Here is a 16114-nt window from a genome sequence, read left to right as displayed (position 1 = left end):
GGTGCGCCTTTTCCTTCGTCTATAAGCCAGCGGCAAACGGCGCGAGGCTGTCAAATTACGCCATCCCCGTTTTGAATTGTGTTTGATTGACCGCGCCAGCAACAACGGAGCCCGCCGATTGGAGCTGTTCGCCGCAGAGCGGCGCCACCGTACAGCGTACAGGAGGGGCACATCATGACGATGGAGAAATGCCGGCGGAGGCCTCCGGTTATAAATATTGTTGATTGTAGCTACGTAAATCACAGTCGTAAGTTTTCCATCGGTGTAGAAACAATAGTCAGCGGCTCCGACTAAGCTGAGCAATCCCAAAAAATCGAGAAATAATGGCGTTCCTGTTTAAAGTAAGTGGACTCCGGTAGTGCAGTACTAGAATGCGGAAGACCGTGACTAAGTGAAAGCTGCTGTGTCAAGACCTGCATTTTCAGAGGAACATAAATACATGATGGAAGAAAGTGAAACAGATGATAATGGACATTATTGTGGGTTGTTTCTGTGTGGGAAAACATTGTACATGCTGATGCAGGTGCAACATGGACTAGCAGAATTTGAGGTGGAAAAAAAGTGAAGAGATAATTACGGATTGTGGGGGTATGGGCTGCGCGCATTTGCATCGCTTAATGGACTGCGTTTGGTTGTTGGTTTTTATAATAATCATGTGAGATGCAATATAGGAAGAAGTCAGTGAGAGTTAAATGGAAAATCTTATGTTTTTACGGGCGATTATGCAACTCGCAATGATCGATGTTGCATTTTATAAGCAATGAAGATTTATTGTTGCAATGAAGACACGAGCAAGGGTTAATAAGTAGGTACATGGAAGTACGGACTGATTATGCAACAAAAAGAAAAAAATGTTTCAAGTATATGGTGATGTTCATCTATGTACAAGAACTTTTACGATCAAAGAATACTCTCATATATCTATTATGCCCTTGCTAAGTATTGGAAGAAAATCCAGGGCCCTATTGTGTTTTTCTACTAAACGTTGCTTCTGTATGACATATGATCGAGTCGATTCGAGTAATGGCAGTGCTACTCCAGTTCAGTTCGATAAGAAGATGTTTCTAGCTTCTGTTGTGGAAGTAAGTTCTAACACGAACTTGACTAATCTCCAGAAACATATTGAGAAAACTGGTCAGACTGCCAATCTGGAAACAACAGTTTTGAGTGTTAAAACATCGATATAAAAAATATCGTTGCTGAAACATCGATATGCTTCGCATAACCACGAACAAATAAGGAAAAACAAATGGCTATGACAATATTGGCAGCTGAAGTGGATTTAGACACGGGAAATATCGATACTCCAAATATCGTACCGATATCACCTATTCCTGAGATGTTTCCGATTAGACAATTGCAAAGCATGAAATAAACTATCACAATAGATTGTCATCAAAATAAAGGTCACATCGAATTGCAGAAAGGGAGAATTTATCATGAACATTTATACCATATTAAGCACAAGGTATTACAATTTTAATAAAGTCAGGATACAAATGGTCTAGAATACAAATTCACGCCTGGACTATTTTGCCTAATGCTGACATGCAATGTTCTTCAAAGTTGTAGCAAAGCTTATTCCGATAAATGTGGTTCAAAATAAAAAAATCCTATAGCTCTTAAGTTAGCTGATTTAGAGCAATTTTACATACTTGGATCAGGGTGGTTCCCAAAAAAAAACATAATTTTCATCTTGTTTTTTTTTCGATTTTTTGAACAAGTCGTTTCGTCTTATGTTTAGAGCTCAAAAATATGCAACTTTTTATGTGAATATAACTCAATATCATTTGTCTATTAAAAGTATGCAAAAACCCTGATTGATCCACCTAGCGGTGATAGTGCATTTCTTGTTAGTTCAAAGGGTTAAGAAATATATGAGTTATTTTTCATATTTCTTCATATCTCGCCGAACGCAACTTGTTGCAACTAATCGGATGAGCATAAGTGCCAAAAAAGTGATTTTGTTTTGTGGTATTGAAGTTAGTAGTTTTGCCATAACTTCTGATCCCATAGTCCGATCCAGTAAGTTTTCAATAAGAAACAATGGGACAGGATTCTCCGTCGAATGCAATCCTTTGCGAGCAAATCGATGAAGTTGTAAGTGCCAAAAAAGTGAGTAAGACTCTTTTACACGCTTTTTTCACAATAAATAGTAACCAAGGGGCAACCATTTCTAAACTTTGAGATAGTTTTACTCATTGTCCCGCAATAATATTTTGTATACAAAATAGTATAGTATATTCCTAGTATATAGTATTCCTAGTATCGATGATTTTCTTTAGTCAAAGTAGCAATTGTTATGTCGGTTGCTATGGAGTGTGCAAAAGCACCGTTTGTTTGAGAAGGTGCATATGTGACATTTTCGGCAAATGTCATGAAAAAAAAAACACGAAACAATAACTTTCGTTAAGAAAGAACTAAAAAATTCTCGATTATTTGGAAAATTTAACATGTCCTTGCACTTTGAAGTGCAATTGTAGAGCATTTGTTAAAGCTTCCAAGCTGCAAGTGTCCCTGGGCTTTGATTTTGCCTACAGCAATTGATCTGTATCGAAGAAATCAAAAGATTCGGTAATAATTGGTTTGAAAACAGATTTCCACGAAAAATTGATAAAAGGACTTATGCTACTTCTCAAGCAAAAGATTCAATTGTTCGGCTTTCGTAATCAGGGCTCCCTGTGATTATTCCACCATAGAATCGGCGTAGCTTTTCGCTAGTATTGATTAGTGTTTTTGGATATCATGGGAAGTTTAGAGTTGGTTGCCCCTTGACTTTAACACTTTTTATTCGCTAATTAATGGTTTTAGTGTATTATTTTCTACATGAAGTTAAACGATTTACAATGATATGGAAATGCTAAAATCATCTTTCAAACTTAGACGTACATGTTCATGATAGATTATCATGAACTATCATGAACATGTACGTCTAAGTTTGGAAGATGATATTAGCATTTCCATGTCACTTTTTATTCGATTTATTATTATCACCCTATCGCAATGTTTAAGTGTTCTTACACTTGCTCTAAAGATGAAACTATTTCCAAGACAAACTAGTGAGCGTATTTTTCGATAATATATTAATTGTACTTATGGCCCATTTTACAATGGTCCGGGATGCAGCTTTACGAGAAAAAATGCATTGTCTGCCAAAACTATACTATTAAGAAAAAAAAGTTCAGCAAAGTTGTTAGGTCCTTGCTATAGAGTTATCGAAAATTAGAGTAACCCATTTTATACATATATATACAAAAAAAAACATTCTGCGGAATATTGACAAAAAACGTTCTACAAAATTGTAGCGCAGCTTATTCTTACAGTTATTCAACAGTTTTGCTGTATACACTTAGCTCTTAAGTTCACTTATTTAAAGCAATTTTACTTACTTGATCAGAATATTTTTGGACTGCTTTTTTAATTTTTTACTTTTGTGGTGATTCAAATATGACGTTAACTTTTTTTAGATATCTAGACCCCCCTCTCCTTCTGTCACGCTTTTTTGTATACCTTGTATATGTACTGTCACAAAATCTTAGACCCCCCCTAAAACCTGTGACATCATTATAGAACGACCCCTTTCACGAATGTATCTTTCGTCGTTATTCGTCGTTTATTCAAAAAAGTATGACATTAGTCAAATACATATCTCCAATTTTCTGATACAGTGGCGTAGCCACAAAATTGGTCTGTGGGGGGATTTCTGAACATTATTTTTTCGAAAAAAAAAACTTCTGAAAATGTTGTCTTGGGGGGGGGGGGGGGGATAGGGGGGGGGGGCTTATGCCCAAAACCACCCCCGTGGCTACGCCACTGTTCTGATATAATAAAGAATATGACTTACCGTTTCAAATGCCGTGTGAACATATTTTTTTGTTTGCCCTAATCGGAGATAACAACTTTTAAAGCAAACGTATTTTTGACAGAAAAACTGTTGATCGGCAAACGATATTGAGCATATTTACACATCAAAAGTTGCATTTTTTAGCTCTATAACTCATTAGGAGAAGATTCTCCAAAAAATTGAAAACAGAAAAAGGAGATCGAAAATACTGTTTTTTAAGGGATACCCTCATCCAAGTAGGGTAATTGCTGTAAGTTAGCCAGCTTTTAAAAGCTACAGTAAAAGTTTTTTTTTCAGCAAAATTCATTAGAATAAGCTGCACTACAAATTCGTGAAACATTGTATTCCACAAAATAAAAAAAAATCGCTTTTTCTATGTACTATGCTCTATGTACTACTCTATTCTTTGATAGTACCATAATGATGGCCTTCCTATTTCGAACAATTTTGTAGAACAAAACTTTTTTTTCTAAATAAATATAGAGAATTTCGAAGGAATTCCAAGAATTTCTCCCTAAAGTTCAGGAAGGAGAAATTTCAGAAATAATTGCTGAAGTAATTCTTAAAAAATAAGAGAATTCCTAATTCAGTTTTCGCAAGAATTTTTAAAGCAATTTTCAAAGGAATTCATAAAGAAATTCATAAAAGCAATTCTCCCAAAGGAATTTCCATTTTTCTCAGGTATTTTCGAAAAATTTTCAAAGAAATTCCTGAAAGAGTTCGTAAAGGATTAAAGCAAGGGGGGGGGGGGTATAATAAAAAATATATATTAAAATGAAAAAATCCAAAAAACTCGGATTTGTTAAATAATATTTTGAAAATCCTCAAAATTGTCCAAATTTTATTTTTTAACCCCCTCAAAATTTTATTTTTGGCAGAAAAATTGAAGGGGGAGGAGACATAATTGTTTTTAAATATTTGCACAGAAAAAAATAATGAAAACTACAAAGCGCATAAATAATGAAAACGCGGAAAATTACACTATTCTGGGCGTATATGGTTCTTTCCCAACAAGTTTGCCCTAAATGTATGTAATTTTCAAAGCGTTATGTAAATTGCATGAGCATGAGCATGATGACCGTGCATTTCGTAGTTGCTACTCCGTGATCGAACAGAACAATCGCAATTGCACAGGGAACCAATGGATGGAAGCATGGGATTTGCTCTCCAACCTCAATGTGCACCACAGTCCGAGAGCTCTAGTATTTTGGATTGTCGATAACGGCGCTGGCCACGTCCTCACGGTCATCGGGGATGGGAAGGAATTGATGATGCAGTCACTCGCCCACTGCAAGCCGAGAACACCTCTACACTCGCCACGAGTTCCTGCGGAATTTTATTGGAATCTTGGGGTTAAGGTTTTATGGCAGAGGTTCGTCTTGGCTAACGGGTTGCCAAAGGGATAGTTATGAAAGGGTGGTGCAGTATTCAATTGGATGCCGAAACGAACTTTTTCGCTCATTTCGAATTCTAACAGTTAGCTGCTAGAACTAATCAAGTTGTAGTTATAGGGGGATAGAAGATAGAAATGGTATGAAAGCCCATTTTCAGTTATAGCGACTGCTAGAACATGAGAAATATATGAAAAGATACAAAGTAGGAGAATGGAACGGGCCTGGGATTGAACCCATGACCTCCTGCGTACGAGGCAGAAGCGGTAGCCGTATGACTACAAAGCCAGTTTTCAAAGCGTTATGTAAATTTCAATAGCATAAGTCATTTAAAAAGTGACATAATGCAATAGAAATTACAAACATTTAGGTGATAAAATCGTATAAATTTACACTCTTTTTGGGATTCCCTTTATGTGCATTACTTTCATATTCAAAACGACATCCCCGAGCAATTTGAATTTCCGATTTTTCGAAAAAAGGAATTTCCAACATTCTTTTCCTCCAGGGATTTTTCCAGAAAATCCTTCGCAAATAACTTAGGAGATAAATCCAGTAGTTTCTTTGAAAATTCCTCGAGATATTCCTTCGAAAATTCAAAGAAAGAATTATAACAAATTTCGAAAATTTATTCTGAGATTTCTTTCAAAATTCCTTCAGAAAATTTGCAAGGAATTTTAAATTGTTCCACTATAAAAAATCTGGAGAAATTTGCAAATGACTTTCGAGAGGTTTTCCGAAAGAATCTCTGGAGATATGTTCAAAGGAACTTCTGTAGGAATTTAGTAAATTATTCCTCGAAAGAATGTCTGGAGAAACTTTAGAAGAAATTACTGGAGGAATTTCCAAACAATTTGCATGATGCATTCTTAAAGGAATTTTCGAAGAACATGCTGAATAGATTTTCGTAATGTATTTCTAAATGAATGTCTGAAGGAATTTTTGAAGGAATGCTTGAGAATAATTAAAGGAATCCACGAAAGAATGTCCAATGAAATTTGCAAACAATACCTATTGGAATTTTCATATCAATTCTTAGATTTATTCAGGAGTTCCTTAGAAAATTATTCCTGAATATCTGAAGGAATTCTTTACAAAAATGCGGACAGTAGTAAAACAAAACCCTGTTTTGAATTTGGAGTTCAGACCTCCGTGCCTTCCTTTATGCCAAAAAAAAATCGGGATTGCAGTTCATCCATCATCATACTTCTTCGGATATTCTTAAGAGTTCCTTGGAAATTTACTTCAGGAGCTGCTTCGGAAATTTCTCCAAAAAGTCCTTAGAGCATTTATTCATGTGATATTTCATGAATTTTCCCCGTAACGCTGGGTAGACACCTTTGCGTGGTATGTTACGGTGTAAGATCTACCACGGTAACATTGTCAGCTCGTGGTACTTATGAGGGTGTCGCTGAGTCGGGGGCCTTTCATCAATTAAGTACTACATCAACGCTGCCTTCCCCTCCCAAGTTACGGTAAAGATGGGCGTGGCCAGGAGTAGTAATCCTCATGCTTTTCTGATTTTTATCCTAGATTGGAATCAAGGACCACACCCTGATAGCAATCTGAATAAGGATTTCAAAACAAAAAAAACATGTGTCCAATCTACGAAGTACACCATAACTATGTTATGCCTATTCATGTGATATTTCATAAATTTATCTAAAAGTTCGTTCAGAAAGTTCTCCTCTAATCTAATCGAGTTCGTTCAGAAAATCTATCAGGCATTTTTTTTCGTAAATTTCTCTAAGTAATCTATTGTTAATTTCTCCAGTGATCCATCTCGAGAGTTTTTTCCGATAGTTTTTCAGAAGTTGTTTTTAGAAATTCCTTTAGAAAAAACTGGAAATTTGTTCGGAATTCTCACAGAAAATACTTTGGAAATAATAACTTCCTACAGAAATAGTTTCAGGAAAATCTTCCGAAATTGCTTTAAAAGAATTTCTTCAGAAATGTCTTTATGAATTCCTTTGAAAATTGCTTCAGGAATTCTTGCGGAAGTTCGTTTAGGAATTTCTTCGCACTTTTTTTTAAAGAAATTACTTTAGGATTTTTTTAAAAGAAATTCTTTTTGTAATTTCTTATGAAATCCTTTCCTCAACTCTAGGAAGAAACTCTTGAGATTTATTCATAATTTCTTTAGAAATTCATCCAGTAACTTTATCGATTTTTTAATGCCTTCCGATATTTCTCCGGAAATTTAATTAGAAATTCTTCAAGACCTTCGGATATTGCTTTATTTTTTTTTGAATCATTCGGAAATAACTTGAGATTTTTTTTTTCAGAAATTTCATCTGTAAATTCTTTTGAAATTTCCTTTAGAAACTCTTGCGGAAATGCATTTAATATTTCCTATTTAGGGTAACCGGCGGTAATGTTGGCCCTGGATGTAACATTGGCTCATCACGCAAATTAATCAATATTTCAGCGATAATACGTCGATTTGTAGGGAGATATTAACCATTGCTTCTTTAGAAAAGTGTATCAAACATATATCTGCCTCATAACTCTAGATTTATACACTTCTTAAACTATTAAAAGCAATTATCTTGCGTGAAAAATCACTTTGACTCGGTTTTTTTAGCAGCCATGTTTCGTTGACTTATGCAGGCTGGCTGTGCTAGAGTTTTTCTTTTGCCCAATAAAGAGTTTTATGAATGAACATACCTGCTTTCGCATATCAGATAAATGGATAACAACCACACTATGTCAGCTATCATTTTATTTCACAATTTCCATCAGTATAGCGACATAATTAACCAAAACATTTTTGGACAATACTGGGGCACCTGTAGCCAAATGGTGGCATGCGCTTTCGATTTGTAGCACTACGTTAGTATAGGTGAAACTCTAAAATCAAAACATTCTCACCAATAACCCGTACTAGAGAAAATAACCGAAAGCTGCAGATGGAATATCCGATGGTCGCGATTAGTTCGCTAAGATTTTTTGTAAAAACAGGTTAATCCACTCAGCCAGCGGTTAAGTTTCATTCGCAAATAACATAACGCTAAACTCAACCCACACCAAGCCTCTAGTAATGCTTCATGTATGGTAGGTTTCAGAAATTTATAAAGTCCTTAACGCCCAGACAAGTACCTACCTTCCCACAACTAGAGATGTCGTTAAATCCCGATTAATCGATTAGTTACTAATCGATTACTCTTGATTCTTGTCGATTATTGAATCGATTAATCATTGTATAGTAATCGATTCAAAATTAATCGATTATCACAACGATGAATCGATTAATCGAAATAATCAATTAATTTTCGACATCCTTATGATGTCGTAAAATTCTGATTAATCGATTACTCACGATTCATCTCGATTATTGAATCGATTAATCGTTGGGTAATAATCGATTCAAAATTAATCGATTATCACAACGATGAATCGATTAATCGAAGTAATCGATTAATTTGCGACATCTCTACCCACAACCTAAAACGTCTTGTAGTTTGTAAATGGGCCCCCATGATGCTTTTCTGGAATCACGATATAATCGCTTTCATTCGCAGAACATACCAAAAATAATTGCCTACCTTACGGCTTTCAAACACGATTCAAACATCAACCTTTCGTGGTTCGATACACCATTTTTTTCATAATTTCGCAAATAAATGATTCAATTAGTATAAGAATATTTAGTTTTATCATCTTTCGCACGAATCCATTTCTCATTTAATAATGGAAAAATACAATGAATCGTATGTTTCATTAGATAAACTTTCAACGTCATTTCATGGGAATAATTTCAAGTCAAATTACTTGACAAATACCTTCATCATAATTTAGATTTATTATTGCTTGCAAAAAGTATTTTGATCTGTAAAATGATACCGAAAAAGTATTCTCTCAACTCGGGAAGTTGAAACACGTGAGAGTTTTGAGAGGATTCACAACAGCTGATCGATATAGAGAGGAGTGGAATCAAACGCACGTACCAATCATGAAACTTCAATGCAGGCAGAGTTAAAAACAAGCATCCAATAATTGTATTTATGAATAATTGTGTAATAATATCAGGTAGTTGGCACAGTTATAACTGTTTATGCACAGTACAAAGCAAGGAATTGCCTAGAATAAGTTTTACAATTGGCTTTCTTCAGTAGTGCGTTATGCATCATCCCCACCTAAAGCATTGTTTACGTTTTGGAAAAAAGTTTCTTTGAGAGTATCGCGAGAGCGAAAGCAACACAACTGCCATGGTTTCAACTAGCAGTAAATCTCAAAATTATGCGGCAGCCAATAATTAACGTATGCAATTTGTTTGAAGGCACAACATGAGGACTAGAACATGTAGCCTTTTTGCAATTGCAGTTTTTAATACAGTTTTCATTTTTCTAAACTTCTTCACTTGCAAATATGGTAAATATTTGGGAAATAATTGATTCATTTAATAGTATTTTCGTTAGCACGTCCTTGGTAAGCGTGCTATTGGGGAATCTGAAACGCACTCTCACAATCAGTGTGGTAGTATTTTACATGCCAATTAGAATTCACGCTCAATAAGATGATTTGATTTTCTCTGTTTGCTTGCATGCTGCCTTTATTCAACGCAAGCAAAATGACTGGTACTATAAACAGCAACCCATCTTTATCTCTCGTATGTTCGAAATCAACAATCACTCGTCCCAAGTGGGCTGAAAAATTATCCACCTGATAGGTACAAGGATGCCGACGTTTTGTCCATTTCTCTCGAGACTTTCGCTGGTTTTAATGAGATATTGCGGACATTCATCGTCGTTTTTTGCTATTTGGCGTCAAAACCAAATGTAAGCAAGCCGGCTGGTGGAATAATTCTGGTTGGAAATGCAATATATGAAGATTTATAACGATAAATGTGCTCAATCGTAGCATAATGGGCCAAGGTTTGAGCCGTTACCCCTATTTTGTATTTATACTAAAGGAATTTTCTGGAGGTAGTTTTTAAGGAATTTTGGAAAAGAGAGATTTTTTTTTCAAAAGGAATTAGTGGCGTAATTTTCCCAAAGGATTTTTCGTAAATAAATTTCGGAAGGTATTCCTTACAATCCATTAAAATTTGCCTTAGGTATTTTCTAAGAAAATTTCAAAAGAATTGCAAAGCAAGCCCTCCTTAGCCGTGCGGCAAGACGCGCGGCTACAAAGCAAGACCATGCTGAGGGTGGCTGGGTTCGATTCCCGGTGCCGGTCTAGGCAATTTTCGGATTGGGAATTGTCTCGACTTCCCTGGGCATGAAAGTATCATCGTGCCAGCCTCATGATATACGAATGCAAAAATGGTAACCTGGCTTAGAAACCTCGCAGTTAATAACTGTGGTGCTTAATGAACACTAAGCTGCGAGGCGGCTCTGTCCCAGTGTGGGGATGTAATGCCAATAAGAAGAAGAAGAAGAAGAAGCAAAGCAAATCCTGAAGGAATTTCAATTGAATTCCCAAAGGAATTTCTGAAGAAATTTTACAAGGAATTCGTCAAGAAAATTTTCTTTGAATTCCTTCCTTGAATTTTCATAGAAATTTTGGGGTTTATCTTCCAAAGAAATTCCTAGGGAATAACATTTCTAATGGTATCCGAAGGAATTCCTGAAATAATTTTCAAAACAGGAATTTCTGGAATTGTTCTGGAAATTTTCTGGAAAATCGTGAAGGAATTTCCTAAAGATTTTTTTTAGATATTAACGAAAAAATGTCAAGGTAATTTCCTTAGGGGACATTCTGTACAGAGTCAAACATAGTTTTGGCTCTAGAATTGCTTGCTAGAAAATCCCACATATTTTTTATTCACAGTCGATCACAGTCTATCTATTATCATCATACTTTTAGGATATTCTCAGGAATTACAGGAATTGGAAGTTTTTGGAAAAATATTCTCAAGAATTCGTAGAGCCCTTTTCAATAAATTAATGATTAATTTATAGACGATAAAATGCAATAAAAGTTTTGTAATATTTGAAACTCCCTACTTTTTTAAAATTGATATCTCGCTTGACTGATCAACCCCTACAATTTTGGTTCTTACTTCTGACGCCAAATTATATATTACACCAAAAATGCTAGTGCCCCACCATTTCCAAAACTCAGGCGCCGCCAATGGATAGATATTATCCATTTGATGAAAGCATTTTTTTTCTGAAATCCAACAACCGTAGTAGCAGTTGTCTTACTTGACAACCTACTAATTTTCGCACACCGTTGCCATTCACCGTTGCGCATTGGTCGGATTCAGCGGCGGGAGTAGGGGATTCGGACGGTGATTCAACACACGCCGAGTAGAAGATACAGCTGTGAAGAGATCGTTCGTTGAAGAACTTGGAACTCGGAATGTTCTGGAAGAGCAGTGGACGGCTATCAAGAATGCCTTTATCGACGGGCCAAGCGAGCGTGCGTGGACTCTATGGCCGACGAAGGAGAGAAAGCTGCCTTCGTCTCCGCCACGATATCTCACGATGCCAGAGTGGAGCAAGGATGAATCCAAGGATGCTGATGAAAGATGCGAAAGGTCAGTTACTTACCGACCCAACTGATCAGCTTATACAGGTTCGAGCACTGCGAACAACTTCTTCAAGATTTGAAGCCCGACCAACCATCAACTTCGAAGCTCCATCATTGAAGCAGCCATCCGAAGTATGGAATCCAACAAGGCTCCCGGGGTTGATCGCATTTCAGCAGAGATGCACAAAGCCGACCCCATGCTATCTGCGCAAATGTTGCATCAACTATTCTTCAATATCTGGGAAACCGGGACTTTTCCGGCCGACTGGATGCAGTGCGTCTTAGTGAAGGTCCCCAAAAAAAGGGAATTTGATTGTGTGCGACAATTGGCGGGACATCTAGTTACTGTGCATTGTTCTCAAATTTCTGTGCAAAGTTATTTTAAATCGGATACAGGAGAAAATAGACACAACTCTCCGACGACAACAGGCAGGATTACGTCATTTGTGGACCTTCGCTCCGTATCGTCTTAGAGTAATTCAACTAATTCCAAAAGTTCCTCTTTCTGTTATTCATTGATTACGAAAAAGCCTTCGATTGTCTGAACCACGAAACGACGAAACCACGAACCACGAAAATCGGCGTCCTTAGACGCAAGGGAGTTCCAGACTAAATCGTCGGCCTCGTCGGCCTCGTCGAAGCGCAGTACGAAGCTTTTACGTACAGAGTCCTTTATAACGATGCTTTATTTGACCCCATACGGGTAGTCATTGCAGTAACTTTGGAGATGGCTTTTCAGGCTTGATAAAATTACAATACTGTTATTTAATCTTGTCCACCGTTTCGGACCATTTGAAACCTTCTTTAGGGGCTCAATTCTTACAAGTTTATCGTCAACAGAACCACAGTTGAGGATAAACCTGTAAGAATTTAACCTTGGACAAGAATACATAACAGTGTTTTAAATTTGTCAAGGCTGAAAAGCCATCTACGAAGCATTAAACTACAGTTGAAATTAATAGATCATTGGAATGAGGCAAGGATTTGGCAACCAATTATCGTTACCAACTTACCAAGGTCAACATAGCAGGAGCAGGAGCACGGATCAGATCAAGAAGGCTAGGATGGCCTATGTGAATTTACGAAATATATGGAGATCCAATCAGATTAGTCAACGCATCAAATTTCTAATATTCAACTCTAACGTGAAATCTGTGTTGTTGTAGGCCAGTGAGACTTGATGCGCATCAGCAGAGATCACGCAGAAACTGCAAGTATTCATCAACCAAATGTCTGCGTTTTATAATTTGAGCCCGGCGGCCACACAACTGAATCTCGAATGCTGAGCTGCATTCGAGATTCAGTTGTGAAGTCACCGGGCCCATACATCGGCGATGCCATCAGGAATCGATCAACAGAAATCCAAAAGCGTAAATTGTGGTGGGTCTGTCCAAATAATAATTACGTAGTAGTCACATCCACAAGCAGCCGGAGAGAAAGAGCCCACCACATTGATTGGATGGATGATATAATAGCAGACTGCTCGAGTTTGGAATTAGTGTCTACTGGCTGCTTCTGGATGAGACAGGTGTTACCGAAAGATAACTATTGGGAATAAGGTTGTACATTCCTGCAATAACGGTTTAGAAGTCCTCCGTATCAGACTCAATCATACGAGGGCCTGACTGCGATGAGGGGATTGAGGGCTCTTATTGAGCATCGTGCATCATCGTGCAAGTCGTGCATCTCGGTAAACTGTTGAGTATTGACATTAGTATCGTGCAGTTAATCAGCAGCTTCAACGAGCAGTGTAGAGGAGATACATTGCCCGGAATTCGGGACTGTTGACGCTTATTGCTGGGATACAGTCGATTATGTTCAAAGTACATATTAGAGACTTCCAAAAGGATTGGCATGGGCACCGGAGATAGGATTAGACGATTCTTTGCTCGAACGGTGACTGTAATCAAAAAATGGTTCACGAAAGCAAGTTTTTATAAAAGAGTCGTCTTTGCATGAGAATCGATGTTGAAAGAACTCACCTACCCATTCAAACACAGGACCAGGCCACAGTTTGATGACTGGGAGGACATGACTGTGTTGAAAAGTGGGGATCTTCCATTAAGCTTTTGGCAGGTTGCCACATATACTACAAATCCTTTGATAAATGATTACTAGTATCGGAAGATACCAAATACTTGCATGGGAACATATTTCGGAAAGCCCCGTTTCCGGTCCTAAACATAGGATCGGGACGTGAAAGGCGTCATTTTTCAATCGCGATAAATCAGAGCAAAACATTACAAAGTGGTGCGCGCTATATTCTATAATTTAGTACATTAAGTGCAGTTTGATGTGATATAAAATTCCAGTGAAATGGTAGTATAGTATAAATTTGCTGAACAAGAAAGGAAAAGTGTCTACCATTCGTTGTTGTGGGCTTCTCAATGTAGGCCACTGCAAACTCCATTCATTACAATGGTTATGATCGTGCCGTGCATTTGAAAGGTGCTGGCATGAGAATCAGCTGTTTCACATGCAAGATTTTTTTCATTTTTCCATTGAAAGCTATTATTTTTAGATTTTGTGTCACAGGTTTCTTAACGAAATATCATCAATTCAAATAAATTCTACTTTATATTTTTCTTTTTCTAGTGACTTAAAAAGATGCCTCATAACCGGGTACAAAATTGTGTTTGGCCTGCGTATAAGTAGCTGCATTTTTTTACGTTTGGTTTACATGAAAAAAAAGCTATGACTGAAACACGCAACTAGGCCCAAAAATGACTGTTTCCTACTGTTTTTAGAACTGGATTAGGAATAAATTTGTAGAAGGGATAAATTTAGGCTTTAAAGTCATCTGTTAGTGCACAATTTTGCCGACAACAGCTAGAGTTTATCGTCAAGACACGGTATTTTTTGGACATTGTATTTCCTATTGAATTGCACTTTCTGTGGTGACCCTCGAAGTTTTGACGAATTAAATTATAGTATCGATGATTTATTATTTTAACCAGGTTAAGCTAAGAAAAGCGAAAACCATTATGTTAAACAACCAAGAAACATGCAAACCAGATTCTCAATTATAGTAAAATAACATAACATGTTTCTAAATTTAATAGAATTCCAATAATTTTACGACCTCGTTTTTATTCCCCATTACAGTCCATCATTTGCGCTACCCTGCTGTCGCTGGCAGTGGCCGAGTACGGCGTCGAAGAGGACATCCACGAGCATCACCAGCCGGGATTCTCGTACGCTAAGTTTAGCGGCCCAGTCAGCGGGCCGGCCCACGAAGTCCACATCGTAGACAAGCACGGCCACGGGCACACGATCGATTATGTGGCCAAGCCGGACTACCACTTCGAGTACGGAGTTGAGGACCCCAAGAGCAAGGTTTCGCAGAGTCGCAAGGAACAGCGCCACGAGGATGATCTGCACGGCGAGTACGCGGTACAGCAGCCGGACGGCAAGCTGCGCGTCGTCAAGTACACCGCCAACAAGCACTCGGGATTTCACGCTGAAGTGTTGATCGATGGAAAACCGCTGCACGAGGAGGAGCTGGCCAAGCTGGCGCACGAAGCCCAGGAACAGGCAGCCAGAGCCCACGAGCAGCAGCACGAGGAACCAGCCTCGTACGGTGGCCACGAAGAGCAGACCTACGAAGGCGGTGAAGCATCCTACGGTGGCGAAGAGGGTGGTGAAGAGTACTACCATTGATTTTCTACAAATGCTTAGAACGTTCCGTTCGTTTCCTCGCCGATAATACTCTATTTATTTGTAAGAATCGTCACTTTTTAAGAACGTCTAGTCGACACTTTTAACCAAAACCGACAAGCAAAGCACTAGATGGTTTTAGAATGCTACTTCGCTACGAAAGCTATGCTTTATAGTTCTTTATTGGGAAAACCTGCCCAAATACTTTTAACTGATGGATGCAATCCGCTCATAATGCTCCGAATGTGATAATTTGTGAAAGTTTCTCATATCAGAATACTAGAACCGAACGTGCGGTGTACTCATGAAGCCACCCTCCGAAGGCCACCAAAAACGATGTTGTTGTTTTTTTTAAACCATTTTACCACTAGATGAAATTTAATAAGCCGAAGAAAACCTCGAAACCGAATTGAATACATTCATTGTTAATTAGTTTGTTACGCGCCTGTGCATAGAATTGTAGGAAAAAAGACTTTTAAACACGAAAAGAGAGCCCGAAGTGCTCCAAAAAATAAACAGAAAGATTAATGAGTTTTAAATTTGTAGTTTGAATCATAATTTAACCTTTTTATATTTGAAATTTTTAGTATCTGTATATTTGGGATGTTGTCCTGTAAGCTGAAAAGTGCTGCCCAAACGGGTTGATGTACGCAAAGGTGACATAGGACTTCGTTGCTCTTCTCCCGTTAAGCGTTGTGGAGCCGAGGTCAAGTTTTATAATACACTATCTTGCTTCTATACGTAA

The 16114-nt window shown here is 37.7% G+C and overlaps 1 protein-coding gene across 1 annotated transcript; it reads left to right on the top strand.

Moving 5' to 3' along the window:
* Positions 1-240: 240 nt before the first annotated feature.
* Positions 241-15908, top strand: LOC134214611 (cuticle protein-like). Its single transcript, XM_062693942.1, has 2 exons — positions 241-341; positions 14818-15908. Exons 1-2 carry the CDS (start codon positions 324-326, stop codon positions 15370-15372), a joined length of 573 nt encoding a protein of 190 aa, XP_062549926.1. The 5' UTR covers positions 241-323; the 3' UTR covers positions 15373-15908.
* Positions 15909-16114: the final 206 nt, after the last annotated feature.

Source organism: Armigeres subalbatus, chromosome 2, assembly GCF_024139115.2.
Source record: "Armigeres subalbatus isolate Guangzhou_Male chromosome 2, GZ_Asu_2, whole genome shotgun sequence".
Lineage (NCBI taxonomy): Eukaryota > Metazoa > Arthropoda > Insecta > Diptera > Culicidae > Armigeres > Armigeres subalbatus.
The sequence above is the reverse complement of the archived record's forward strand: the minus strand, read 5'-3'. Positions and strand labels throughout refer to the sequence as shown.